At 39.2% G+C, this 27,260-nt stretch overlaps 5 protein-coding genes across 7 annotated transcripts; 1 reads left to right on the forward strand and 4 right to left on the reverse strand.

Annotated features, from left to right (window-relative positions):
* Window positions 1–695: 695 nt before the first annotated feature.
* Window positions 696–3,499, reverse strand: LOC135436298 (uncharacterized). Its single transcript, XM_064693871.1, has 4 exons — window positions 3,235–3,499; window positions 2,920–3,169; window positions 2,533–2,848; window positions 696–2,477 (listed from the first exon to the last, which is right to left on the reverse strand). The coding sequence occupies exons 1-4, from the start codon at window positions 3,485–3,487 to the stop codon at window positions 1,263–1,265; spliced, it is 2,034 nt and encodes a 677-aa protein (XP_064549941.1). The 5' UTR covers window positions 3,488–3,499; the 3' UTR covers window positions 696–1,262.
* Window positions 3,500–7,917: 4,418 nt separating this feature from the next.
* LOC135436427 (uncharacterized) lies at window positions 7,918–10,384 on the reverse strand. Of its 2 annotated transcripts, XM_064694024.1 has the most exons (4): window positions 10,103–10,384; window positions 9,771–10,029; window positions 9,400–9,715; window positions 7,918–9,332 (listed from the first exon to the last, which is right to left on the reverse strand). In XM_064694024.1, the coding sequence occupies exons 2-4, from the start codon at window positions 9,980–9,982 to the stop codon at window positions 8,112–8,114; spliced, it is 1,749 nt and encodes a 582-aa protein (XP_064550094.1). In that variant the 5' UTR covers window positions 9,983–10,029; window positions 10,103–10,384; the 3' UTR covers window positions 7,918–8,111. The 2 variants fall into 2 exon arrangements, with proteins under 2 accessions (XP_064550094.1, XP_064550095.1); XM_064694025.1 differs by lacking the exon at window positions 10,103–10,384 and having other exon boundaries at window positions 9,400–9,687; window positions 9,771–9,876.
* A 952-nt stretch (window positions 10,385–11,336) lies between these two features.
* On the reverse strand, window positions 11,337–19,130 carry Synd (protein kinase C and casein kinase substrate in neurons protein Synd). 2 transcript variants are annotated; one of them, XM_064694722.1, is made up of 10 exons: window positions 19,081–19,130; window positions 15,691–15,797; window positions 15,448–15,557; window positions 13,079–13,416; window positions 12,779–13,005; window positions 12,590–12,710; window positions 12,423–12,533; window positions 12,138–12,361; window positions 11,852–12,009; window positions 11,337–11,783 (listed from the first exon to the last, which is right to left on the reverse strand). In XM_064694722.1, the coding sequence occupies exons 2-10, from the start codon at window positions 15,792–15,794 to the stop codon at window positions 11,671–11,673; spliced, it is 1,506 nt and encodes a 501-aa protein (XP_064550792.1). In that variant the 5' UTR covers window positions 15,795–15,797; window positions 19,081–19,130; the 3' UTR covers window positions 11,337–11,670. The 2 variants fall into 2 exon arrangements, with proteins under 2 accessions (XP_064550792.1, XP_064550793.1); XM_064694723.1 differs by lacking the exon at window positions 19,081–19,130 and adding an exon at window positions 18,539–18,776.
* Window positions 19,131–19,206: 76 nt separating this feature from the next.
* Window positions 19,207–20,590, reverse strand: LOC135436947 (zinc finger HIT domain-containing protein 2). Its single transcript, XM_064694726.1, has 2 exons — window positions 20,445–20,590; window positions 19,207–20,387 (listed from the first exon to the last, which is right to left on the reverse strand). The coding sequence occupies exons 1-2, from the start codon at window positions 20,474–20,476 to the stop codon at window positions 19,244–19,246; spliced, it is 1,176 nt and encodes a 391-aa protein (XP_064550796.1). The 5' UTR covers window positions 20,477–20,590; the 3' UTR covers window positions 19,207–19,243.
* A 321-nt stretch (window positions 20,591–20,911) lies between these two features.
* AdSS (adenylosuccinate synthetase) lies at window positions 20,912–27,236 on the forward strand. The gene is made up of 5 exons (XM_064694724.1): window positions 20,912–21,175; window positions 23,180–23,282; window positions 25,532–25,811; window positions 25,872–26,232; window positions 26,288–27,236. Exons 1-5 carry the CDS (start codon window positions 21,002–21,004, stop codon window positions 26,714–26,716), a joined length of 1,347 nt encoding a protein of 448 aa, XP_064550794.1. The 5' UTR covers window positions 20,912–21,001; the 3' UTR covers window positions 26,717–27,236.
* The last annotated feature ends 24 nt before the right edge of the window (window positions 27,237–27,260 follow it).

The following is a 27,260-nucleotide window of genomic DNA, read 5'->3' on the forward strand; positions in this document are numbered from 1 at the left end:
TTTATTACCCTTATCAGCCCGCGATTAGGCAGCGCAAGTAATTGAAGTTGACATACGGAACCGGCCTTAGTAGCTCACCCAGCTAAAGATACTGATACAAATGAGGATACAGATACTTGAGCGATTTGAATGGAGTGTATCTGTAGCAGTATTCGTATCTGCATCATCAACTGCTTCTGTTTATTGTTTACACGTTGTTTGTTGTGGTTATCGTTTAGTGGTTTCTTGTGGTTTTTGGGGTGGTGCCGCCGGCCACCCCTTGTCCTAATGTACTCATCTGCTGCGCCATTTTCAATGGGAATACGAGTTGAGCCTCAAATTTTAATATGTTTTGATTGATTCGTAATTTTGTTTTCCCAAAAACGAGTTTGCATCGGACTAAATAAAAGGTATCAATTACAATATTAATTTGCTGGCATATGTCTGCTAAGGAGTGAGGACTCTTAATCCTATGAGGAATTGAAGTAAAATATTTAATATAGACATTAAATTGCTTTTAATGCTTATCCAACTTATCCTTTATAGTAAATCTTCAAATAAATATATATATATATCTTATCATAAACTTGGGATAAAATAAAGGAAATAAAGTGCACATATAATAAATTAAAAATTTTACATTCAACTTATCCCAAGCTATATAAAAAGCTTTTCGCATTGAACAACTTCTTCTGCGCTTTAGCAAAACTATTCATATAAAAAATAAAAAAAAAATTGCCAGCTTCGAGGCTATCAAGGAGTTTCAATCGAATAAACATTTACCACTAGAAACAACCTTTGTTTGTGTTGATAATCACATAAAACTTATCTTTGACAGGTTCTTAAACTCATTGACTGAGACGCTTCACTTTTCCTAGAATACATATTATTGATCATGTGATAAGATAATGCACTACATATAGTTATATTTGTTATTATTCATTAAGAAAAGTATTTTGACCCGTTGACAAGCAACAAATGCGCATAAATAATTAAAATAAGCAGACTAAACAGCTGTCTTCTTATCGTTGATATTGCTGCAATTATCTCTTTCAATTGTCATATAATTGTCAACTAATTTGTGCCCAACCCAAATTAGTTGCGGAAACTGCCTGCAACTTCACAGGGTGAGATCGGAACTGCCGATTGGCGAAACAATGCTCTCGTGGTATAGATACAGATACAGACACAGAAACAGAAACAGATACAGATACTAAGGAATGCAGATGCATCTTTGGGTGTGGTTAAACGGCAGTCCACCAGCTTGGATTGTTGGGGTTGATTCATTTAATAGCTGATTGCATGCAGATGCAGAACTTCTTGAGAGTAGCATCCCCTACACACTGGGAGTATTCCCTGTATGCAGTCATTCGACTGATGCTGGGCACAGAAATCGAGATGCGCTGCGTCGCGTTGCTCCACTTGACCGTTGCCTCGAACAAGGCCTCGGCTGGTGCCGTCTCGTATCTGACCAGATAGGAATCGGTTTGGTTTGAGCGCGATGAAATTCGCGCTTTCACAGACTTAATTTTAGTTAATTTCAGAATCTCGCACATTCCTGTCAGATTTTTAGCTGCCAAATAATTGTTTGTGGCCTCGACCAGCTGGTCTGCCAGGAGTTTTGACCTCGGATCGGTCTGTGGCACCTCTTCTAGTTGCAGGCAAGTACACCAGGGTGCATCGATGCCCGCATCGGTGCAATCTCTTGATGCGGCTACCTCGAAAAAAATGCTATGACAGCCGGGACAACCTTCAGGCCTTGGCAACTTAGCCAACGGTGCCTCCAGCTCCAGGATGTGCATCAACGTTGCGTGGATGTCGTACGGTGAAGTTAAGCGATTCCGATTTAGCATTAAGTTATCTACAAGCTCTGGATACTTTTGCCTAAACCAATTGGGTAGCCAAATATACATAATGGGCATGCGCTCCTCCAGAAAGCCGCTCTCCAAGCTGCGCAGTGCGCCGAATCGCATGCCATGATCACTGAAGAATAAAATAATTGACCTTTCAAAGGTTCCACTCTTCTGCAATGTGTGCATATATTCAAGGATCTTGGCATCCATGGAAGAGGGCAGGGCAAAGTTGTTGTGGCTAAAGGAATTCGTCCAGAACATGCCAAAGGTCGACTGGTTTTTATAGAATTCCGTAAACTGTAGTGCAGAGTCATAAATATACTCCGCTAAATGCCTTCGTCCCACGCAGTAGGGTATGGCCATGTCGTTCACCTTCTGAAGCTCCTTCTCAACGGCCAGGATTAGTGGACGTGCATAGTAATCCGTTGGAGGGTTTTGAAAGCCCTTAAATAAATAATTAAACGTAGAAAAACGGTTCCAGTCCTCCGCATAAGCTGTTATGTAGCCCTTCTCTTTGTATTTTTTCCAGAGCATTGGACAAGCATCCAAGCCACCCACTTGTTTGGGCTGGCAGACCGACACGGATCTGGTGCTGTTAAATCCTGTTAGGACCGCCATTAAATTGGGAAATGTGTTGTCTCCCATCTGAGTAAGACATTTGTTAATGGTAAAGTGCCGGATATATTATGGAAACACACACCTTGTTGTAGCCCTGCAGCTCGTACCAGTTCTCTTCCCTGAGATACGAGTACATCAGCGGCATGGTCCGCTGGAAGTTCATTCGCGACATGGAGTCAATACCCCAGAGCAGGACACTGGGCCTACTCTCAGGGGATTGATCTATATTTGAATTATTCAAAGTTGTGCGATTGTCAACATGACTCGCTGGTTGCACAAAGCCAAAGGCATCCTGTTGCAACAACTTTTTGTCCTTCAAGCGACGGCATTCGGTGATCATCGCGTCTACGCGTTGTGGCACGACGAAATCCTGATGAAAATTACTGCATGGCAGCAATCTATGGTAAAAATTATAATTTTATAATTACAATAATAAAGTTATATATATTTTTGTACATAAAGTGTTTACCTATACATCTGGTCCGCTTGAGCGCGATCGCCGGAACGCAGAATCTGTTTGTAGCAACATGTGATATTCACTTCGTTCATATGTAGCCTGTAGAGACCCTCCTCAAAGTGCACTGTGATTAGATCCTTACTTGGATCGCACTTCTTGTATGCTTTTGGTTTATATATTTTTAAAACATCGGCCGTAAAGGGATTTGGGGCAGACATACGACACTTTGAGGTTTTCACATAATAGTTGCTAGTGTTGGGCTCTGTTGATTTTGAAAAAAAATTGAATCAAGCTCGAGATGAACTACACCTACTTTTTCACAATTACCCAGAGTTGAATTGAAGACCTCAATTTCAATTGGTATCTGCGTGTTTGGATTTACTGTCGTCGTAGAGGCAAGCCTTGGGTCATTTAATTCAGTTTCCAAAGTTCGCCCAGTTTCTGAGACATGTCTAACATAATAGAAGACAAGCAGAACCAAGGCAGAGCCTAGCAGAACTTTGAAGGGCAAGCGTAAGGTCCGATCCCCGAAACGTGGCGGACCTTGTGGCCCAAGCAACTGGTATTTCATTTTTGACATAGATATTAATCTATTAAATCACATTTCTTTTGTTTGCTGGTTTTATACTCGATGTTCTCTGCGTGGAGCCGCATAGTCAACTGCCAACTGATTGTGGGGTTATCAATATATAAATATGTATCGTGTTCACATCATTGCTAATTCCTCTATGAGCCCCGATATGGTCTTATCATTATACTTATGAAAAAAACAAAACACATTAGTAATATTTATCTATTTATTTATTTATTTATTTATTTATTAGTGGTCGACAAGACGAGTGTCTTCCTAATTATTCAATACATTTTATATACAATTATGAAAATTAAATGCTAAAAGCCTAGTTAGGGAACACAAATTTCTAATATCATCACCGACCGATGGAGGTGTTTTATTTGCCAGTCTGGCCAGCTGTGCCCCTTTTCACAGCTAATTTTGTCAGTGACGCTATTAGAGCCTACATCTAAGAAGAAGGGTGTAAGTAGGAAAAAGTGTTCTTAACAAAAATTAAAAATAATCTTAATTTGCTATATTATTTAAGAAGAAGATTGTTAATAAAGTAAAGAACTGTATGCTAGATATACAGAGTGTTAAGTAGATAGGATAATAGGATAGTATTGGGAAAGTAATGGGAAATCACCGACCCGGTGGGGGAAAATGTACAGCCTGTCCGGCAAGCTATGCCCCTGCTCATAGCTGAGAATGGTCAGTGACTTCCCGAAGGTATCCTGAAAGCAACGATTTTATTAGGGGTAGAGAAAATTCGGTAGAGAAAACGTGATGCAAACTATTGTAATTTTCACATAGCACGCGAAAAGGATTGTGCATAGCGTAGTCTGTTGTGCACGTCGATAGGAATAAGGGGCGGTAATTTCTGGTTGGTCTTGCCGGAACAGAGAATTGAAGACGCCCTAGCAGAAAAGGAGAATCTATATCGCCAACAACCAACTTATGTAGAAAGACAACACCGAGAATTGTCCTACGGTTGGTTAACGACGGAAGATTAAGAAGAAGCAGCCTGCTGGAATAGGATGGCCACCAAAGATTAGGGTCCCAATTTAAACCTCGTAAGGCAAAAAGCAGAAATTGCTTCTGAACAGATTCAATACGATCCTGGCTATTGTTATACTGCGGAGACCAGATGCAAGAGCAGTATTCAAGGATAGGAAGAACAAGAGAGATGTACAGAAGTTTCGTTATAAAAGGATCGATAAACTCTTTAGACCATCGTTTAATGAATCCAAGTACACCTTTTGCCTCATTAACGATGGTATCTATGTGAAGATTGAAGCAGAGTTTAGAATCAAAAAGAACGCCTAGATCCTTAACGTTAGTATACGTTGCAATGGAGTATTGTCGATTGTATAACTGACAAGATAAGGTGTAGTACGATTAGATGTCATAAACATACACTTTGAACAATTCAGATGCAATTGATTGGCCGAACACCAAAGTTGCATAGCGTTCAAATCGTCTTGAAGACGAGAATGATGTAGGGGATTAGTGTATGATAGAATAAGTTTCACGTCGTCCGCATACATGAGTACGAGGGCATGGGATATAACAGAGTAAAGAGTAAAGGTCCAAGATGACTACCTTGAGGAACACCAGAAGTAACGTGAACCTGTTTAGAGGTAGTCAGCCTCAGCCTTTTAAATAAGAACTAATCCAAAGCAAAAGAGACGGAGGGAAACCTATTCGGTCAAGTTTAAAAAGTAAAATGTCATGGTGCACAGAGTCAAACGCCTTACTGAAGTCAGTGTAAATGACATCAGTTTGCATTTTCGAAAGGAAAGCATCATATACCAAGGAAGTAAACTCAAGCAGATTGGTCGTTGTTGACCGATTCTTTACGAATCCATGTTGAACAGGGGAAACAACTGATTTGCAGAAATGCTGCAAATTCGAAGTGAATATTTTTTCAAATAATTTAGGAATAGCGGACAGTTTTGCAATGCCCCTGTAATTTTGTATATCAGACTTTCCACCTTTCTTGTGGAGGGGAATGATATAAGATTCTTTCCAAAGAGATGGAAAGACAGAAGATTCAAGGAATAGATTAAAAAGCTTTAGCAATGGATAAACAAGGGAAGAACTACACTCCTTGAGTAGACAACTAGGAATATTGTCAGGCCCAGGAGAGAAAGAAGATTTTAAAGAATTTAAAGCTAAAAGGAGAGAGGAATGGGAAATAATAGGAGGAGGTACAGAACTAGAGGAAGTAATAGTATAAGGTTAAAAATTATTATTAGGACAGACTGAAAAGTAAGTTGATTGAAAAAAATTAGCAAAGAGGTTAGCAGAATCAGAGTCATTGCTAGCTTTATCCATCCCGAGAGAAAAAGAAGATGGCAAACGTGAAGATTTACGCTTCAAGTTTACAAAATTGTAAAACTGTCTCGGATTCAGGGCAAATTGCCTTTTGCAACGAGTTAGATAATTCTCATAGCATTGAGAATTCAGAAGAAAGAAGTTCGACTTGGCTATGGAATATTTAGCCAAGTCTGTACACGAACCAGACTTATTAAACTTTTTAAAATATTTAGATTTTATATTTTTTAGATTCGATAATCTGAAAGTAAACCAAGGTGGCTTTGAAGAAGTAGTCGAAGGAATTGACTTGGGAATACACATATCTAAGAGGGAGTTTAGGGTGTTATAAAAAAAGTTAATAGCAGTATTCATGTCAACCGAGTCATATAAGAAAGACCAATCGGTTGCATAAAAAAGCTGATTAAGCAATGAATAATTACCTTTGCGAAAGCAACGGCGGGGCTTATTGGCTGATGAGCACGAAATGAGAGGATTACAATTGAGCATTGCAACCTCTAAAATAGGATGATATACATCCTCAGGAAGAGTTTATCTCTAGACACATTAGAAATAAGGTAGTCGTTATCAAATACAAGATCAAGTGTTCTATTCAAATGATTACAAATTGAATTGATTTGAAACAACGAAAGGTCAAGCATGCAATCTATAAAGTCATAGATAGATAATTTTCGGCAGTGAAAAGTGACCAAGAGATGTTCGGCAAATTAAAATCACCCAACACAATAAATAGGTCATTATCACGCACGTGTGAAGAAACTTCTTAAATACATGAAATATGTTTCATATAAACTTGAATATCAGAAGAAGGAGCAACATAAGAGCATGTAATATAAATATTCCGTGTAGGAAAAGACACCTTGACTGAGACAATCTCAGCGTCAGCAGGCGTACTAAAACAGAAAAGTTCTGACTGGAGACACAGTTTCGGCACCTAACGCCAAATACAAGTTCCCTATTAAATTTCTCGCTGATAGCTGCATATAGCATCGGGTTTGATATATTTATCTGTAGTATCTAGAAAACAAGAGAACTCCTACGAAAATATACAATTTAGTTGAAATTGGAGACAGGCACTCGGCAAAAATATTATTAACAAAGATTTCGTAATATCGTATGATTACTTTGGGACTTAAGATAAAAAAAATGAAAGCCATTTTAAGCTAGACTAGGCCCTTTTATATGTACGTGACTAGCTGGCACTGCCCGATTAAAGTTTTTTGCTTAAATCTTAAACATCAATTTTCCATCCATTTACGATCGGTGGAATATTGAAAACTCAACCCGTACTTTCATTCATAAAACCTTTTGAACCATTTATCATCCAAAACAAGTGGATCTGGCGAAAAGTGTGGAACACATCTTAAATAAATTTGCACGGCGAAGAGTTTGAAGCTTCCCGTAAATGTTCCCGACTTCAAATTGGAATTACTAAAAATCCTGTAACATGTTTCATTTAGTCTTTATATAGCATTTGGAACCCAATCAGTCGTAACTTAAAATTTGGAACAAACTTTGTGAAATCTGAAATATATCTACACTTAATTCTTATAAAGATATTTAGAATGAGTTTGAGCCCATTCAAGCACCAAATTTTTAGAAAATGCGGGAGTATTTTCCGAAAGTTCAAATGAATTTCAACAAGGAGAAAAAGAGTAGGGCGATCGCATGGTAAAAGTTTCACACAATGGAAATTCCTAAACACATTTTACACAAGGTAACTACAGTTAAAATTACAGCTCATAGCATTACGGAAATCACCAAACAGATTTAAATTTATTATTTTTAATTTAATTATTTTTATTTAATTAATTTATAATTAATTCAATCAATGTAGCCAAAATGAACTTCTCACTTTAATGGTGTGCATAAAGATAAGGAATGAAAGGAAAAGGAAATCATTTGGCTTTATATCTTTAACAAGAGTTATAACTTATATAGCTACTAATAAAATATCCGATAAGTTCAATTGGCATGTTTACAACCAAAAACTGCGCTTCGTATTTATAATTTCTGAAATTTACTTTTATAGCATACTTCAAATGATCTTGAAATATTTGAAGAAAATATTGAATTTGTAATGCTTATAAATTAATATTAACATAAACTATTGTATTCAAATGAAACTTTGTGCACAGCATATTACGTTGAAAATGCCTCAAATATTTAATAGGAAACATCCAGCTTAGGATTTACGCTATGAGCCAAACACTTAAAGAGATATCTAAGCCATGATGAGTATTATGATTAATTAAAAATAAAGCCACAATATAAATCTTATCTCAGAGATAAACAAATGCGGAAATGTATAATGTCAGGGCATGAGTTCTGGATAGTCATAGCATATGCAAAACTTTTTAGCAATATTATCTTCTATGCACTTGGATAGCTGACTGTACGAGTCCAGACGACTTATATCAGGCACGTTTATGGGGATTCGCTGAGTTTTGTTGTTCCAATCAGTTGAAGCCTCAAACAGGGCATTCTCCGGCTGGGCCTCATACCGGACAAGATACGATTCAAATTCCTTCGCTTCCAAACTAATTTTTCTCTGCACCGACTCGATATTTGACAATTTTAGAGTCTGGCAAACGTCAGTCAGGTTGTTGGCCACAAGATAGCCGTTTGTGGCATCAATCAGCTGCTGTGAGATTTCCTTAATATGATAATCACTTCGTGAGTTACTTTTGAAGGTGTGGCAAGTACACCAATGATCATTAATGCCCGCATCCCGGCAATCCCTCGATTCGGCTACTTCGTAGAAGATGCTATGGCAACTGGGACAGCCTTCGGGTCGCGACAGCTCTGTCAGCGGCGTCTCCAGCTCCAGAATGTGCCGCAACGTGGCATGGATGTCAAAGGGCGAGGTCAAGCGATTCCTGTTCAGCTGTAAACTATGCACAAACTGCGGATATTTGTGCCTGAACCAGTTTGGCAGCCAGATATATAATATAGGCATGCGTTCCTCCAAGAATCCACTATCCAGGCTGCGCAGTGGCCCGAATCGCATTCCATGATCACTGAAGAATAGAATTATGGACTTTTCAAAGATTCCACTCTTCTGCAATGTGTGCATATATTCAAGGATCTTGGCATCCATGGAAGAGGGCAGGGCAAAGTCGTTGTGGCTAAAGGAGTTCGTCCAGAACATGCCAAAGGTGGACTGATTTTTGTGCACCCTAGTAAACTGTATGGCATAATCGTAAATGTACTCCGCATAGTGTCGACGACCCACGCAGTAGGGTATTCGGGAAACCAATACTTTTTTGAGCTCCTTCTCGACGGCCAGCATTAGAGGGCGTGGATAGTAATCTGTTGGCGGTTTGACGAATCCCTTCTTGTTGTAGTTAAACGTAGAAAATCGACCCCAGTCTTCTGCATAGGCTGTTATATATCCCAGCTGCCTGTACGTCTGCCAGAGTAATGGGCAAGCATCCAAGCCAGCCACCGATTTTGGTCGGCAGACAGACATTGATCTTGTGCTGTTGAATCCTGTGAGCAGCGCCATTAAATTGGGAAATGTGTTATCTCCCATCTGAAAAGAGTCAAATGGCATTTCTCATTGTTAAAGTGTGGGATGTTTTATTTAAAAACAAACACACCTTGTTGTAGCCCTGCAGCTCGTACCAGTTCTCTTTCCTGAGATACTTGTACATCAGCGGCATGGTCCGCTGGAAGTTCATTCGCGACATGGAGTCAATGCCCCAGAGCAGGACACTGGGCCTACCCACAGGGGATTGATCTATATTTGAATTATTCAAAGTTGCGCGATCGCCCACATGTCTCGCTGGTTGCACAAAGCCAAAGGCATCCTGTTGCAACAACTTTTTGTCCTTCACGCGACGGCATTCGGTGATGATCGCATCCACGCGTTGTGGCACGACGAAATTCTGGGGAAAATAGGTGCATGGCAGCAATCTATAATGTCATTCATGAATATGTTGCTCAAATCGAAGGCTATGGCGGCACCTACTTGAACTGGTTGTCTGCCTCAGCGCCTTTTCCGTTGCGCAGAATCGCCTTATAGCAACATTTGATTTTGGGTTCGTTCATGTGCAGCTTATAGCGTTGATTGCTTTCGTCGTAGACTACAGATATTAGATCCTTGCTCGGGTCGCAAGTGTAATACGTTGTCTTGTTAAATATCCTAAGCGCATCCCTGGCAAAAGGATTCAGAGCGGGCATGCGACATTGCGAGGTGTACACAAAGAAATTGTCCAATATGTTGGGACCTATATATATATATATATGTGTGTCAATGCAGGTCACAAAATCTGTTTCGATTTCAGCAAAGTTAATAATTACCCAAGGTTTCGTTCCGCCTTGTAAGTGGTTTTAACTGGGCTCGAGTCGTTGTATGAATATTATCGTCTGGAATGGACTCAGTTTGCTCAGAGGAAGCGTCATACTGATCGTAAGTTGAGCCCGTACAGTCTGGCGGAATATAGTTTTGCGATGGGATAATTGTAACGCAGGTGGACCAACTATAGCAGACAATTAGCAGAAAGATGCCACCTAAAGCGCTGATTTTCAGAAACTTATGTACGACGATTCTCTCGCTCGGCCATGCGGCTTCCGCTTGAATAAGCTGATACTTTATATTTGCCATTTCGAATGCATGAATATCACAAATAGTACTTGAGTGTACCACACCAGCTATACTCTCATAGTTGTGAGGTCCGATCGCGAGGCCTTCGTGACTGAAACTGTGCCATTGTAATCTACATTCAACGCTCTAAGAGCTATATTTTAACTTCGGATTCAAATATTTATCACAACCCAGTATCCCGTTCATATAAACTTAAGTGTGTGTGCTTGGTTTATCTGAATAGACGGGTATACAAGTTTAATTCATAATAATAATTTTTGAGATAACAATATTATTTAATATTTTTGTAAAATTTTGTGTAAAATAAATAAATAAAATATTATCGATGCTGTAATTGATTCGTCGGAGTAGTTACCATGCTGGTGTATTCTTTAAGAAGAACAATCACAATGTCACATGTGGGCTCGGCGTAGTTAACAAGAACATGATAACATAATTTAAGATAAAAAAATTACAAGTGCCGAGCAATGAGCTTCAATTAAAATGCATTCAGTTGTTATTCGTTTTTGTATTTTTGTTTTATTTCAATAATTTAAGTTATTTAAAAATGTACATATACAATAATATACGTATACTTTTTATAACACAAGTATACACAAAACTTCATAAATAATAAAAAATGTTCATGAAACGCATTACAAATACCACGCACATATTTGAATATGCTCTTTAAATCGTACGCAGATTGCAATTGGCCACAAAAATGTGAACGACCAGTTGAATCCAGTAAAAAATGCGCGCACATTCAAAAAACTTATGATCATTTCAGTTTTAGCTATAGCATAATACATATGTAATATGTTTTTTGTAATATTATTTCATACATTGACGTTTACACTTATTGTTCTCTTGACCTTTTATCTATGTTAATCTGTATTCTGTTTTTGCTGTTTCTTTAACTACATTCATTTCAATTCTACTGTGTGTGAGTTATCTTGTTTATTTTTTACTTGTTTCTTAATTCTGTATTGTTTTGCTTTATTTTCTTTTCTATTTTTTTTTTTTTGTTTTGTTTGTTGGTAGGTTGGATTCGCTTTGCTCAATACAAATTCAATGTTTAATACATTAGATGCCACACCATGGTGTGAGCAATTGCTCATAACAAATTCTAATACATATCATAATAATTTCATCAACGATTATTTCTTTTCTTTTACTGTATACGCAAAACGCAATACATACTTTAACTGTATTATCTTGGTATATTAATATTCTCAATGCACGCTCCGCACACCTCCAGTTGCACTTCACCTAATTTGACCACTTATGAGTGAAAGATTTCCACATAGTTCGCTGGATACAAGCCCACACGGCCGTTCATACGGCCCTTGCACCACCCTTGCTCATCCTCATCCTCCAGTTTCTCAAAAACCTCACCTGGTACACCAGAGAAAAATAAAGATTAGAATAGAGAATGACAGTTGCCATATAAGTAGATTTTATACCTTGCTTGAATGTGAGCTCGTCGCTTTCAGCGCCGTCATAGTCGTATAATGCCTTCACTGGCACACCCGGCTCCCCGTTGTCGACCAGCACGTTGTCGGCCTCGTCCCACTCCTCCTCCTCGTCGAATGGGTTTGCATCGACTTTGCCGTTGCCATTGCTGTGTACATGCAAATTGAAATCAATTAGTTCAATGAAAATGAGCGACAAAATCAAATAGCAGCAACAACGGTGACCACTCGAGTGTAATCCAAAACAATTCGGATTCAGAAACTGTTTCCAACTTACGTTACGCTCGGATTGCGATTTGTTGCCGCCGCCGCTGACGCTGCCGTCGCTGCAGCCGCTGTTGCTGTCGCAGCGCCGACCGCCGCTGTTGTCGACACTGTTGATTTAGTTTCGACTGATGTGGCAGAGGTTTGATTTAATGCTTGTTCCTGCTGGCTGCTCTTGCCGCTCGCTTTACTGTTGACGCTCGCGTTCTTCTTTAGACTATTTGTTGTTGGGTATTCCTGTGCGGTAAATACAATTAATAAGGCAATTAAATCTTTAATTAGAGCCTGGCCGACTTACGTGCACATCCTCGGCAACGGGTCGCTGATTGATGAGCGTTATGGCCGCGGCAGGCAGCGCCTCTTTCGATTTGTTGCCCTTGGCTATGTCACGGAACTCCTCCGTGTATTCCTGCAATGGTAACGTGATTTTAAATTACTTTCTTAAAAATTCCGACTGAGACTTACCACAAATGCTGGCCAATTCATGGCCATATTGATGCCATGATTATTTGACCACCATTTCAAGTCCTTTTGTTGGTCCGCATTGTTAATTGTATGATAGAACTCCTCATAGATTTGGGGCAGGCTGCAATTAAACAGGAGGTAAACATTTATGACTTGATTTGTGAGCAGACAAAAACAAATTGAGCTCACTTTTGCACTTTGGTCGGATCGAGACACTCGTGCACACTGAATAGCACTTCCTTGAAGAACTGCAGTCGTGTCTTTTCCATGGTTTGGCACTTCTCAAATACGGATGTCATATCCTCAATGTAAACGGAATTATATTTGGTTATTTCGCCAATGGCCTGCTCATATTTCTCGCGGCACTTTTGCACTTGATCTTTGGTCTTTTGCACGCGATCGTGCATCTTCTTCACCTGCAATATAATACGTTGTTAAACGAAGCCATACAACTGTCTGTCTAACTAAAGGTTATATTATATAACTAACCTGATCTGGTGACAGCGAGCTGTCCGCATTAGCGTTTCGCTCTTGATTGGTGGCGCTGCGTTCCGTTTTGCATGCTGAATGATAATCCGCTTTGGCCTTCTCCACTTTGGCCAAGAGTTTGGCCCAGGGCTTCTGTGCTTTCTTGAACAGATCATCCATGTCTTTGCGTTCCTTGATCTGCATGAGCGTGTGATGGTAATTATCCTTTTGCCAGGTCTTAATCTGACTGTTGACATCATTGCACAGATTATCCTTGATCTTCATATGTACATCCGACAAACGTTCCGATTCGGTTAATACACCCTTCCAAGCAGCTTCTGTGGTGCCATATTCGGGCCCTGCAATTGAGTCAAACACATCATTAATTAATTGTTAATCAACACTGGTCACATCATTTAACGGTAATTATGTGTCATTATTAAAAGATTTTTGGGTAGTTGTCTACCTTCTTGCTGATGTCATCGACGCTTGACGGGCCTTTTTATCTAATCAGTTCGAAGTCTATTGGGATTGTGTGTGCGTTTGAGTGTGTGGAGTGAGTGTGTGCGTGCGTGAGGCACATTTTTGGCATGTTTATGGCGTGCTAACAAAAAATGAAAAACCGTAATAAAATTTATATGATGCCCACTTAATAATTGCAAATTGGGAATGCACGAAACTTGTTTGACCATTTTGACTAACGGCCACTCAACTATTCTCAATTGGCACCCCACACACACATAACACACATAACACACACTACACACACACACACACGCACATAGTACACATTCATATGTGTACATCATACAAATTGAGGCGCTTAGCACAGAAATAAACACGTTCTATTTTCTCATCGCATTGATTTTTGAAACCATTTCGAGCGACGCTTTGGTGCCGGTTTACTATGCTACTCTTTCAATTGGTTGAGTGGGCGGGCAGGGATTGGGGAGAGGTGCTGATAACTCTGGCTAGACGCAACTAGGCAAATTCCGTATGAAAATGTCGCGCGCTCGTAGAAGCCGCTTTTACATGTACATATATTGCCCCGTCTGCAATTGCTGTGTTCCGTCGTGCTCACTGTGAAAGTGGGCAGAGAGCAAAGGCGGCGTCTGCGGTGGGCATAACAGCAACAACAACAACAACAACAACCACAAAAATAACAGCAATAGCAAAAGCGGCTACCAACTTTGCTCGCAGTGTACTCGATTTCATTTCACAAAAGTCAACGTGCACACTGGATCACAAATTGTGACGAATGAACTTGGCGAAAATCGGTGCAGTGTCATTTGCTTTTTACGGAAATTCGGCATTCCACGCTTAACACAAAAGCTTAACTGGTTATCATTTTGATTAGGGACATTTTCGAGATCAAAAGCTGAGATAGGTGCAATTGACATGCACTATTAATGTGAATTAATATTATTAAATAGATTATTTTTTACTTTTACTATGAGTACTATGAGTACCGAATGTGTAAAATGTACATTCATTAGAAATGGGAAACATATGTGACAAGCCAAGGTCAAAACTAACAACCAGAACCTAATTTCATGGCTGTGAGAACCCCGATTCACGAATCAAACCTCACAACGAGTCATTATTTCGAACCTTTTTTTCATACTAACATTTGTGAGCTAACAGAATCGAATGATTATTTTACATAGAAGTACAGCGAAATAAATGGAATATTGTGTAAGCTTCTGTGAGACCATCCCCCACTTTAGAACTAATCTGAAATATTTTTCATGCTATTTGGCACCAGAGTGCGAAGCTTCCGATGACAACAGGTAAAAGACGGTGCAAAAAAGGGCAACAAAAAAGCCCATTAATAGCTTAAGCCACTTATCGCACAACAACAACAATGCTCAGTATATAATGTACACAAAATGTGGCAAATAAGAGGAACAGAAGTCTGTCAGCCCACTGAGAAGTGACGCTGGCAACGGGTCATCGCTGTTGCTATTGTTTTTGTTGTTGTTCCTATTGTTTTTGTTGTTGCTCCATTGGGCCGTTCAGCAGGCGTGAATGAATGTGTACACAAATAACACGGTTATAAGCACACAACCACATATAAAAGTTTATATAGAGTATGTAGTTTATAGCGTTTCATCAACTCTCTTTTCCTTAAATTAATACGCTGTTCGCAAAGTGAATAGGGTATATTGGCTTTCAGCTATTGGAGCGGCGTATAATGTAAATAGTTTTTTGGCCAAACGCCAAAATATGCATTCCAATGTTGCTACTATATATCATATGGGTTACAGTCTTAGAGTAGGCAGCCAAATAAAAAATTCTATTTTACTGGTTTAACCTCTTATAACAGGGAAACAGAGTATTGAGCAGTCGGTTGCAAGCTATTGCAAACTGTTCTCACTTGTTTCGCTTACCTTTCTCAATTAGTTCACCCCATTTCTTGGACCAGGCGCGCAAGCTTTTTGCATATCCCTTCTCAATATCGGCGCGCTCCTGTATCAGTTGCTGTAGGTCGTTGCAGAGCCTGTGCAGGCAGACCAGAGAGAGAGTGCAAAAAGAGAGAGAGAGAGGCAGAGTGAGACAAGTTAATAACAGGTTTTTTGTTATTGCTGGCAATGACCCAACAGTGTTTACAATTTTTATACTTTTTTACTCACTTGTAGCTATCTTCGATGCGTTTGGTGGTGCGTTTGTAATTGCCAGGCTCCCAGAAGGAATCACTTCCAGCCTGCAGAAGCTGATCATCGCTGTGGTGGGACATTTCCTATAAATGATAATATAAAATGAGTACATTTTAAGGAATTCAACAAAACAACAAGTGTCTGTGTTCAGGCTTTATTTGTCCAACTTTTATGGCAAGGCAACAACATAAATTGTTAGGGCAGCTATAAATCTGAAAGGCATAAAACAATAAACGATCTTTGTGTTGGGCTCTCAGACATAACAAGTTAAAATACACTTATTTTGCATCAAACAAAACAATTCAAGTGATGAGTTTGATCCAATGATCATTTGTTAGCAACAGATTGCTGCTAATTCTCGTTCGATAAACATTACGCGATATGATTAAAAATATAAATGCGCAGAGGCAATGGAATCTTGGATGATTTGTAGTTTTTATTTGCTACCTCTTTGCATGTATCATACTGTAAAATGAAAAGAATGCCTTTAATTATACCCTTGCAAGGGGCACACTCTCGATTTGTCAGAAACTGTGTATTTAATCAAACGAGACTTCTTTGAAGCGATAAAGTACAGCGGTAGTTCCAGAAAATCAACTAACGGTAGATCGATTACTATTTTTTTTTTTGAATTTTTACAACCATCAAGTTTAACTTTGTCATGAAATCTGTTACGCATAAAAGGAAACATCTCCCAAAAGATTCCCAAAACTTGGCCAAAACCTTAGCAATAAAAAAAATAAAAAGTCGTTAAAAATTAAATTGCTTTACTACGTGGATAAACGATATCTATTTGCGAATGTAAACGAAATATTACGGACATTCTTCAAGCTCTTCAGTTCTGGATGAAATATTTGTAAAACAATTTGCCCAAGCAGGAATTCGCGGACTTGTTTAAATAAAAATGTGGCGAATTTCAGTTATATTTAAGTTTTGCCTAAAAGTCCAATTAAACAGGTGAGCAATTGGACATTTATTTATAAAAATAAACACATTAAATTTGCTACTAAAGAAATTCAATTGAGTCTTGATTTAAAAGGCCAGACAATTGTCAAACTAATTGGCGCCTTTTTATTGGAAACCTCTTACGAAAGAACCAAAGTAAATACGAGCACACACACATGTACATGTTGATAACAGTTTTTTATGCATGTATGTGAATTGAGAGTTGGGAACACTTTTATCAATTATCTCAAGGCGTTTATAACTTAACGCAACGTGTTCAATTGATTTGGTAAGTTCTCAATGGAGTTGCAGGCGAGACAGAAATGAGAAACAAGAGTGTTCGACTAGTAGATACCCTACAGCCGTTGATAAAAAAACATGTATATTCCTAACGTTCTTGTTACGTCATACATTTTTAGTGCATACAGATAACAACTTGAAGTGCGTATGTACCATAAAGAGTATACACCTATTAAAAATAAATGCGGGACATTTTGAAAAACCATCAAAATTTATTGTTTTTGGGGTATATGCAAACTTATGATCCGAACTTAGTGTTTAACTTTTAGAATATAGTCAAACACCGCATTTAACAGAGAGAAAGACTAACTTGCTTACAGCTGCCTGTCACATACGCTTGCACAAAAGCATTATATCCTCGTTTTGGTTATTTTAAACGGTCACAGGGTATAACGAACTCATCAGCTGTTTGTAAACAATGCAAAGGTTGCCACACACACACACACACACAAGCAAACACACACATGCAGATACACATATGTGCACACAATTATGTTATCAATGGAGCCGCATGCAGACATTCGGTCACTGACTGCCGGCGTTTGGAGGGGCACCAAGCAAGAGAGAGCCTTCCGTTTCGGGTTAGGCTGCGCCCCATCCAGTTTCTCCAGCCGCGTGACAAGCGACTGCTACACGGCTGGCAGCTGAGCTTTGCTTTTGACATCGTCATCGCTAGCGTCAACGCTCAGTGCCGTATTGCTTACGGTGTTTTATTTCCATTGGGTGTTTTATTCGCTTTGCTGTTATAAATTTAGCTGCATGCAGTCATAACTACTTATTTAGCATTGTACACGTTATGCGACTTTGATTTCTTGTAGCCAAGTTGTTTATTAATTTGATTATTGTTGTTGGTGCAGATGTAGCTGCTTCTGCTGCTGCTCTGTTGTTGTTGTCATCGTCGCGGTCACCGACGCCGCAGCATTGAAGTAGAAATTTTTAACAGAAAGTTAACAAACAGGTTGACGCATACTTCGCATATTTGTCGAGATAGATAAGCAGGCACACACACACACATCCGAACGTAGTCAAACACACATACACACACTTAAGGAGCAACGCAGTCCAAAAAAGATAAGCAGCACACGGCCCAAAACTCGTTTATCTCTGGCCAAGATTGAACAATTTTACGTATTAATAACAAATATTTGCACCTGTATCCAGCTAGTTTAGCTTACATAAGTTCTAATTCTAGACGATTTAATGTTTTGTTTAAAACTTAATGGGCGCCATACACATACACTCGCACACTGGCGCACTCAAATTGTTTCCTTTTTTTGCACTAATTTAGCGAGTGAAGCGCAGCGAAGAAGAACACTTCGCTCACACAGACAGATAGACTACACACACACACACACACACACACACACAACACGCATTTCAAATTCCGCCACACAATCCCGCACCGTTGTCCGCACCCAAAACGTAAACGCGTTCACACAAAATGTTCTATGTAATGTTCTTATTGCTGCTGTTGTTGTTGCTTTGCCACATGTATTATTTTAGCACTTTTGGCATTTGGCATACTGTGGCACACGACTAACATTTGCATTTGATGCCGTGTCGATTCGTTTGGACATACCAAAAAACAAAATAGCCGTAAAAAGCACTACAACTTGCGTGTGTGTCTGAAATCGCCAACTAAAAAAAACTGCCAGGGCTGGCAAGCGACAACTAGATATTGTGCCAACGAGGGCTGCAAAATGCTGCTGGTTCGCTGTGGAGGTCTTGTAGTTCCAATGCGGTTATGACACCTGATTCTTTTAGTATGCAATTTGTTTGTTACTTATAATTTGGATGTTTGCGTTAAACCATTTTGAATTATTGATGCTTATTTAAGAAGTGAATTAAAATTATATATAAAAAATTTAGCATTATTGTAATGATTTTTTTAAATGCAGGCCACACACGATAAAATCAAATTGTCAGCCTTGAGCATAATTTTGCCCCAAACATTGCTTGACATTCTGTTAGCTTACACCAGGTGTTAAGTTTAGTTAACAGTATGGATACATTGGTGTTAGGGCTATTCTATTATTCCTGTTTGTCAAATGCCGGGTTTATAAAATATTTCATTTTTCTTTTGCTCCAATAGTGTGAATTTTCGAATGCCAAACTACTTACTTGGGGTTGGACAACCGCCAGAGCCGCACTCAACCAATTAGCTAGTATCACACGCATATAACCGTTCAGACGGGTATCCATTACATTTATATCTTGGTCGTACAATAAAAATTTACCAGAATTAAATTGTGTTAAAACTAAATAGTTTTATTTGACAGCGTTTTCACAGGACCTGCTCCCTAGCCACATACGACAGCATAAACTCTATTTTCTTGATCAGCTGCGACAGTTTGGTTCGATTCAACTCAACACTGCCGCTGGCAAGTGCGTAAAGCTTCTGGAATTCAGCTTCCTCTGAATTTTTCCGTTTGCTCAACGCTTTGCTCTGCTGCAGCAATTGAAGGACATCGCTCAACGCCGCCAATTTATTTTGTTGCGTGGACATGAGCTGTCGTGCATCCTCCTGCAACTGTTCGCGACTCTCGACTAGGAAATTTGTACCTGCACCTGCGCTGCCAACCGCAGCAGCACCAGCCGATCCATTTCCTGTGGTGCATGCCTCCATTTCCACCGATAAAATGGCATCCTCAGCATCCTCGAAGTTGGTGCCATACTTCAACGTTGCACTGAGATTCACCAAATGGGCAACAGCCTCGCTGGTATTGGTGCGCTGCTCGCCGCCAAAGAAACGTGCCACACACGCGTATGCGCTCAAAATGTTCCAGAGATTGTAGTGCAGGCACGGCGACGGTGTCTTGCATATGTCCGTGAACTTGGGTATGTTCTTTTGTATTTTAGGCATGTCAACGTTAACATCTGTTGGTGAGGGCATGACCACAATCTTTGAGTTCTTCGGCTTGCACCACCAGGGCTTATAGTCGGGCATAAGTTTCATTATATCACCACTTGCTATTAATTTTTGGAATTCCTGCTGCTCGTCCGTTGTCAATCGACTCCAAACTTCATCCGCATCATTTATGTCGATGCCCTTCAGACGCTCAGCAATGTCCACCGTCTCATCCGTCTCCTCTGGGTACTCTGCGCCATCGTCTCCCTCAACCCCTTCATCATCTTGTTCGGGCTCCGCTTCATCATCCGAGTCTAAGGGACTGTCTAGCCCATCCGCATCAAAATCCTCGGGCTTGAAGCCGGCATCAAATTTGTGCATACGTTTTAAGATGTCATATATCTCACGCATGCCTTTGTTGCTTTCAGACTTTGTTGTTGCACTGGCCAGTTCGTCTTGGATGCACGTTTTGTAAAACTCTTCAGAGCACTTCAGATGTTCCTTCGACTTGTAGCAAGCGACGCTGCAGTAGATCGCATTGCACTTAGGACAAGTATATTTAAAGGGCGCCTCATGGCAGCTGGAAATTTTGTTAATTTATTTAATAAGATCATTAATTTTATTTATACATACATACAAGTGACATTTTTCTTCAGACATCTCGGGCATTGAAAATGCGTCCTCAACTAAGTGCTAACAAAACAATCTGGCAGTTGACATATGTTGGACCGTGTTGCCACCTAATCCGGAATGTTCGCGCTTTACTTTGAATGACACTAATAGTGATATAAAACACTTAAAGCACAAACAAAAAGCGCAAGCGTAATTAAAATTTCTGACAGAGGGAAGACCTTGCAAAAGGTAACAAAATGCAGAAATATAGAAAATAATTGAAAATGAGAACTGAATAAATAACAATTATTCATCAAAAACCTGCATACCACATAGCTTTGCATTTGATTATCTTATGTCTATAAACCTCAATTTCAAATACTTTTCAAATCGAGAACTCAATCTTTCTGGCAACGCTACACAATGTACTCACAAGACCATACATTCAGTCTGGTAACGCCATGCACTGACAGCTGCAAATCAAACTATTTTATAAAAACAGAACGTGTTCCGTTTTCAAGCGAGATCAACGTCGTGCTCGTTTTCGTGGCCGTGCCGAGAATTTCCTGATAGTGGTACGAAATGTCAACAACAATCGCAATTAACGGTAATCACTACCAGCAATTGCATCAAGGACGTACCAGTATGTACAAGTCCAAAGTGGATGTTGTCCTAGGCGCCCAATGGGGCGATGAGGGAAAAGGCAAGGTGGTAGACATGCTCGCTTCGGAAGTGGACATTGTGTGCAGGTGTCAGGTAAGCAGCACAAAAAAATTTTTTTTTAATTTGTTGTGAAAAATCGGCGTAAGCGAAGAAAAAATATATAAGCAAGTGATAACAGTTATCCTTGTGTCAAGGACACGCATTCGCGGCAGGTTCATTGCCGCCGACGCCAAACCCCGAGGCTGTCATACAGAAAATAAATCGCTGCGCGCTTTCAAGTCAACAATTGCAACAGCAACTGAGCATTTCACATGTAGATACTTATTTTCTTCAGAATTAGCTATTATTGCCGTGGTTGGCGACCGCATGCTTCGCTTTTTCATTTGAATATACATACATACTTTTGTACATATGTACATATGTATCAGTTGTGACTGCGGTGGCGGCGGGTGTGTGCGCGCATATGCTCATAGTACACTTTGTGTATGTATGCGTTTGTTTTGTGTGTGTGTGCACAGTCATTCAGTCTGCCAACGTCTGCTGCTTCAGCAAATTCGTCACTCGTTCTCCCTGACGTTAGTTGTTCCGCTGTTCTACAGCACACAAATGTTATGTATATATATATATATACGTGCACACATGTATACATGCATATAATATGTATACGCTACCACATACACAGACACACACACACACACATGGCTGCTTAGCAAAACGCCAGGTTTACATAATCACCATTGTGAATGTCCCGCGCACTTTTCAAAAAGTGCCGCACAAATATCTTACATTAATTTTAGCCATACACTAGCACATACATATGTATGTATTTAAATATGAAACATTCATGCATGTAATATTTACGAATTTCCTGAAATTAACTTAACCATAAAAAAAGCATTTTTTAACTGTTTGATTGAATTGCGTGTCACAATTTTGTTGACCCGGTGCTACCAACTTGTTGAATTCTGTTCTGGGTCGGCAGTTCAATGAACGGAACCGATTTAGTTCCCTTCAACCACATACAATATTGTTTCCCTTCTGCTTTATACTTTGTTATCAACATTGCTGCGGATTCTTATGTAATTCCCCCATTGAAACTGATATTTTTTGCTATTATCTGAGTCACACAGCACACGCCTCCGTTTTTCATAAATTGCGCAGCGAAAGTTTCTTGAATACGGGTCTATTTAGCAATATATTCATTATAATCTTATCTGCTTTAGCGATCCTCTACAACACACACAAATTTGAATTATCTCGTTTTGCAAACGGCAAATTTGACATATTTTCGAGTCTGAAGTTTAATTCCAATGTTTTTGTATTGCTTTCAAATATGTATAGCAGATTAGTACATGCCAGAAAATTGTACAGTTGCCAAGAAAACAAACAAAAGTTTCGCTTTTATTTATCGGATTTTGTAGAAAAACATTTTGCTTAAATAGTTATGCATGTACAGTGAAAATTCTCTAAAGGCGACAAGCGGGTTTCAGCTCGTAAGATAAAGGAGATATGCGATATCAAAATGTGTCAAATATAAGAAAAATAATTTTATATACCTATGAATATACTTATTTTTTCCTGATATAATTTTTAATACAATTTTCATACAATTCCTCCAAGGATTGATTTTGTACAAATACATTGTCCGCGTCCGATCTTTTTTGGACCTTTTTGGGAAACTTTGAGATTAAAGATGTTCGACTAAAAATTCGATGTCCGACAGCCCTTGTCCGTTAATATAAATTTTACTGTACAACACATACGATCACATATACAAAAGTAGTCCGAACATTGTGGATACTTTGTGTCACACGCCATACACACGGCCGCCGCCTGCCTATTTATTTGTTATTTAATACCTGCTGTTCAACAATATTTATTTATTTATCACACAAGTTTTAATCAACAAAAACAAACATGCTAATTCTGTATATAAACAGCAACGCTATGGCACACACACATATGTATATGTATATGTATATATTCCATATAGTATACTTACGTGTGTTTTCATTTGTATGCGAGAGTTTCTCATTCTCTAATTTTCTCATTTATTTTTTTCCCCCCAATCTCCCCTCTCTAATCGGTTTTCAACAGGGCGGAAATAACGCTGGACATACTGTGGTGGCAAATGGCACCGAATTCGATTTTCATCTGTTGCCCAGCGGCGTCGTGAACGAGAAGTGCATTTCGGTCATCGGTAAGTGGTACAAGGGAACAGGCCTGGTTTGTTGGATGCAAAAGGGATATCAAGAAACTCCTACTCTATTGGTATAAGGCACATCTATCTACTGTTGACATTCTCAAGTAAAAGAAAGCAAGAAATATTTTTCAAAATGAATATTTTTCAATGAACGTAAGCATCTTTTTCCTTTTCATTCTTTGTTGTTTTCGATCATTTCTAATGCTTTTCTTTCAGTATATTTTTCTTATTTTTTATTTAAATTTAAGAAGAACTCATACACCTTTACATTGTATCGCTACATACACACAGAGTGAAATTTTTTTTTTATTGTTTTGTTTTTAGCTTTCCTTCGTTCGTTCTAGTGCAAAAGTGAAATTGAGCGTACAAAATAAACGAAAATGTAGTATATATTCATCTACATATATACAACTAGTATGTATCGTGCGGATGTTTACATATAAGCATTTTGTTGGCAAGACTTGATGCAACATTGACATTGGCTTTTGCGGTCAGTTGGTCTCGCATTTGGCTTTGACATCTGCCTGCATTATAAAGGCTATTTATTTTCTATTTTAGTTTCACTCTCTAGGCCTTTGCAGTCTTCCATTAACTATCTCGATTCTTGTCTCGCATTTTGACGTCAATGGAGCTGTTGCTTGGCTTGACGTAATCCGTTGTTGATTGTTGCTAAAGGCAAGGTCGTGCCAAGGCACACGTTCCTTCAACCTGCTGTTATCATATTTATATCTTTAAGTTATTAAACTTTTGCATATTTTGTTCGTTTCTTAAAGTTTAATCGATAAATTCCCCTTCCGCTGCTTATCAAAACAAAACAAAACAAAATGTAGCTTGGCATCGCCTGTCACAAGACTAATTTATGAGATAATCACAATCTCACCTATACATGTGACGGCCCGTTACGCACATGTATTAGTAAGCTTTTGCAATTCAGATATCTCGCTAAGGGTTGCATAAACAAAAGCACAAACAAGCACATGAACATGTACAGATATACATGACAAATTAGTCGAATCAAGCAATTAAGTTATTTGCGACTCGATTATACCATAAAAGCAAATTTCTATGCGAAAGCATTTTTCAGTGCAATTCGCCTGAAGTCTATTGCGTGCTACAGGCTTACGTTTAGCAACAGGCAGCACAAATTATCTGAGAATTAGTCAACTAAAACTGAAATGTAGACAACTTGCATATAATTAATGTTAATGCCACTCACAAGATAACGCAAAGTACCTTCATTTCTTTGATGCCTAGCCAGTTATCACAGCAGTATGATAAGGTGCGAATCCATGCACGTGTTTATATTGCCAGTTATAAAACTCTTTTTTACCAACTTACTGGCATACCCATAATCTCTGGAATAGATAAGATAGCGAAAGATATTTGAAAAAACGTTGCATTAAAGCTCAACTAATGGAGTTTCCTTATTCCCCAATTTGCTTCTACTTTCAAAGAAAAACTTTCCTTTTGCACAAAATCTATCCCTGGAGCAAACGAAATAAAAGTTTTCCAAAAATATGAAAACAAAGAATTAATTACACTTATGGAATTCTATCAAACGGTTGAGCAAATAAGTGTGGGGAATAGTGAAGATCGTAATTACTGGATTTATTAAAGATTTCTTGAAAACAAGACGTTTTTCTATGCAAAAACTAATATTCCAATTCTTCCCACAGGACTGTGGCTATACCATATATGGTGAATTAGTCCGATGTTGATAAGATTTGCTTAATAAATGAGAAAATAAAAAATGCCGAACCTGGCCGAAATATCTTGATAATCAAAAAAAGTTTCTCATACGAGATATTCATTTTCGACCGATGATTCCTGTCTCACCTATATGATGTAGTGGTCCAATCCGGCCTGCTGTACACATGGCTTTAGCTTTAAAACTGACAGAATAGTTTGCATTGAAACAGAACGACAAAGACAGTTTTTTTTTTTTCACCCAGCAGGACAAAGGAACGTGAACTACGGGTGTCCGCTCTTACACTTCAAATTTTACTAAGTTAACGTTCTTGTTTAGTAAAATGGTATTGTTCATTCAAATTATATTTATGTACTTTCTCAGTCGTCGGGTTTCGTCAGCCTAAAATAAATAACTTTGAGCTCCACTTTCAAATAAAGTAGAATGCATTAAAAATAATTCAACAGTAGCCCGAAATGGGATTTCCTTTAAATAGCTACCGCAGCATATAGATCCCTAAATAACTAAATATTTTTCTTTGTTATTTTCGTATTTTTAGGCAACGGCGTCGTTATTCATCTGCCTTCGCTGTTCGACGAGGTGCTGAAGAATGAGGCTAAGGGATTGCAGCACTTGGAGAATCGTTTGATTATCTCGGATCGTGCGCATCTGGTGTTTGATTTCCATCAGCATGTTGACGGTATGCAGGAGGCTGAGAAGGGCGGCAAATCGCTGGGCACCACCAAAAAGGGTATTGGTCCGGCCTACTCCAGCAAAGCCACACGCAATGGCATTCGCGTGGGCGAACTTCTTGGTGACTTTAACTTGTTCAGTGAGAAGTGAGTGGCTCCTTATATTGATAACCTCTCAATTCCTGACTAACATATTTGTGAATACAGATTCAAATCAATTGTGAACACACATTTGCGATTGTTCCCATCGATTAAGGTCGATGTGGAGGCCGAGTTGGCACGGTACAAGGATTACGTGGATAAGGTGCGGCCATATGTCAAGGACACGATTTGTTTCTTGCACACGGCACTTCGCAACGGCAAGACTATTTTGGTGGAAGGCGCTAATGCAGCCATGCTGGACATTGACTTTGGCACATATCCCTATGTGACCAGCAGCAATTGCAGCATTGGCGGTGTGTTGACCGGCTTGGGTTTGCCACCACAAACAATTGGCGAGGTCATTGGCGTTGTCAAGGCGTACACGACGCGTGTGGGCGACGGTCCTTTCCCCACGGAGCAGTTGAACGTAAGTTTGTCCTTGTTAAATTACACTTGTCACTTATTAATTGTGTTTTGTACAGGAAATTGGCGATCTACTGCAGACGCGCGGCTTTGAGGTTGGCGTAACTACGAAGCGTAAGCGCCGCTGCGGCTGGCTGGACATTCCGCTGCTCAAATACACGTCGCTGGTTAACGGTTACACTTGCATTTGCATAACGAAGCTCGATATTCTGGACACCTTGCCCGAGATTAAAGTGGGTGTGAGCTATAAGCGCAGCAATGGTGACAAACTGGATCATTTTCCCGGCACCATCAGCGAGCTGAGCGACATTGAGGTGGAGTACGCTGTGCTTCCCGGCTGGCAGACGTCCACTGAGCACATACGCAACTTCAAGGAGTTGCCCCAGAACGCACAAAACTACGTACGCTTCTTAGAGAGCCAACTAAGCGTACCCGTGCGCTGGGTGGGTGTTGGTAAAGGCCGCGAATCTATAATTAATGTACATTAGTTAGCCATAAACATTATAAATATGCGTACATATACGAGAGGGAAACGCTTTAAAATCTATTTAACCCATTAGCCAGAGTTGCGCCTGTTTTTGCATTCGGGGCGTTTAACTATAAACTTAACCGTAAAGTAATATCTATAACTACAACAATTTGGACACAAACTTTTAGCCTATTGCTTTCTTAAGTTATATATTTTAGTTTGATGGACACCATTATCTGATTTTTATTTGTCGATTTACTAAAAAAAATCGCACAGGCTTATATTTTCGTTTGTTGAGACGTACTTAGGTTTTAAGATCGTCGAGTGGTTTTTAATTTTGATATGCATAAAAGAGTAACAGATTTTTATTGTACAAAAACTAATTAACGTTGATTTAATATTTAAATACAACATTGTGCTTTGACTTGTATAATTTTAATTGTAATCTATATAGAGTTATTTGATTATTGGTCCCACTTCAGTCGCATTTGTTTGTCGCAAATTAATTGAGAATGCGTAATAAAAATAACATAGTCGAACATTTTGTGTTTCATTTGTTTTAA

Source organism: Drosophila montana, unplaced genomic scaffold, assembly GCF_035044405.1.
Source record: "Drosophila montana isolate Dmon_TW-CO22-7 unplaced genomic scaffold, ASM3504440v1 contig_3733_1, whole genome shotgun sequence".
Lineage (NCBI taxonomy): Eukaryota > Metazoa > Arthropoda > Insecta > Diptera > Drosophilidae > Drosophila > Drosophila montana.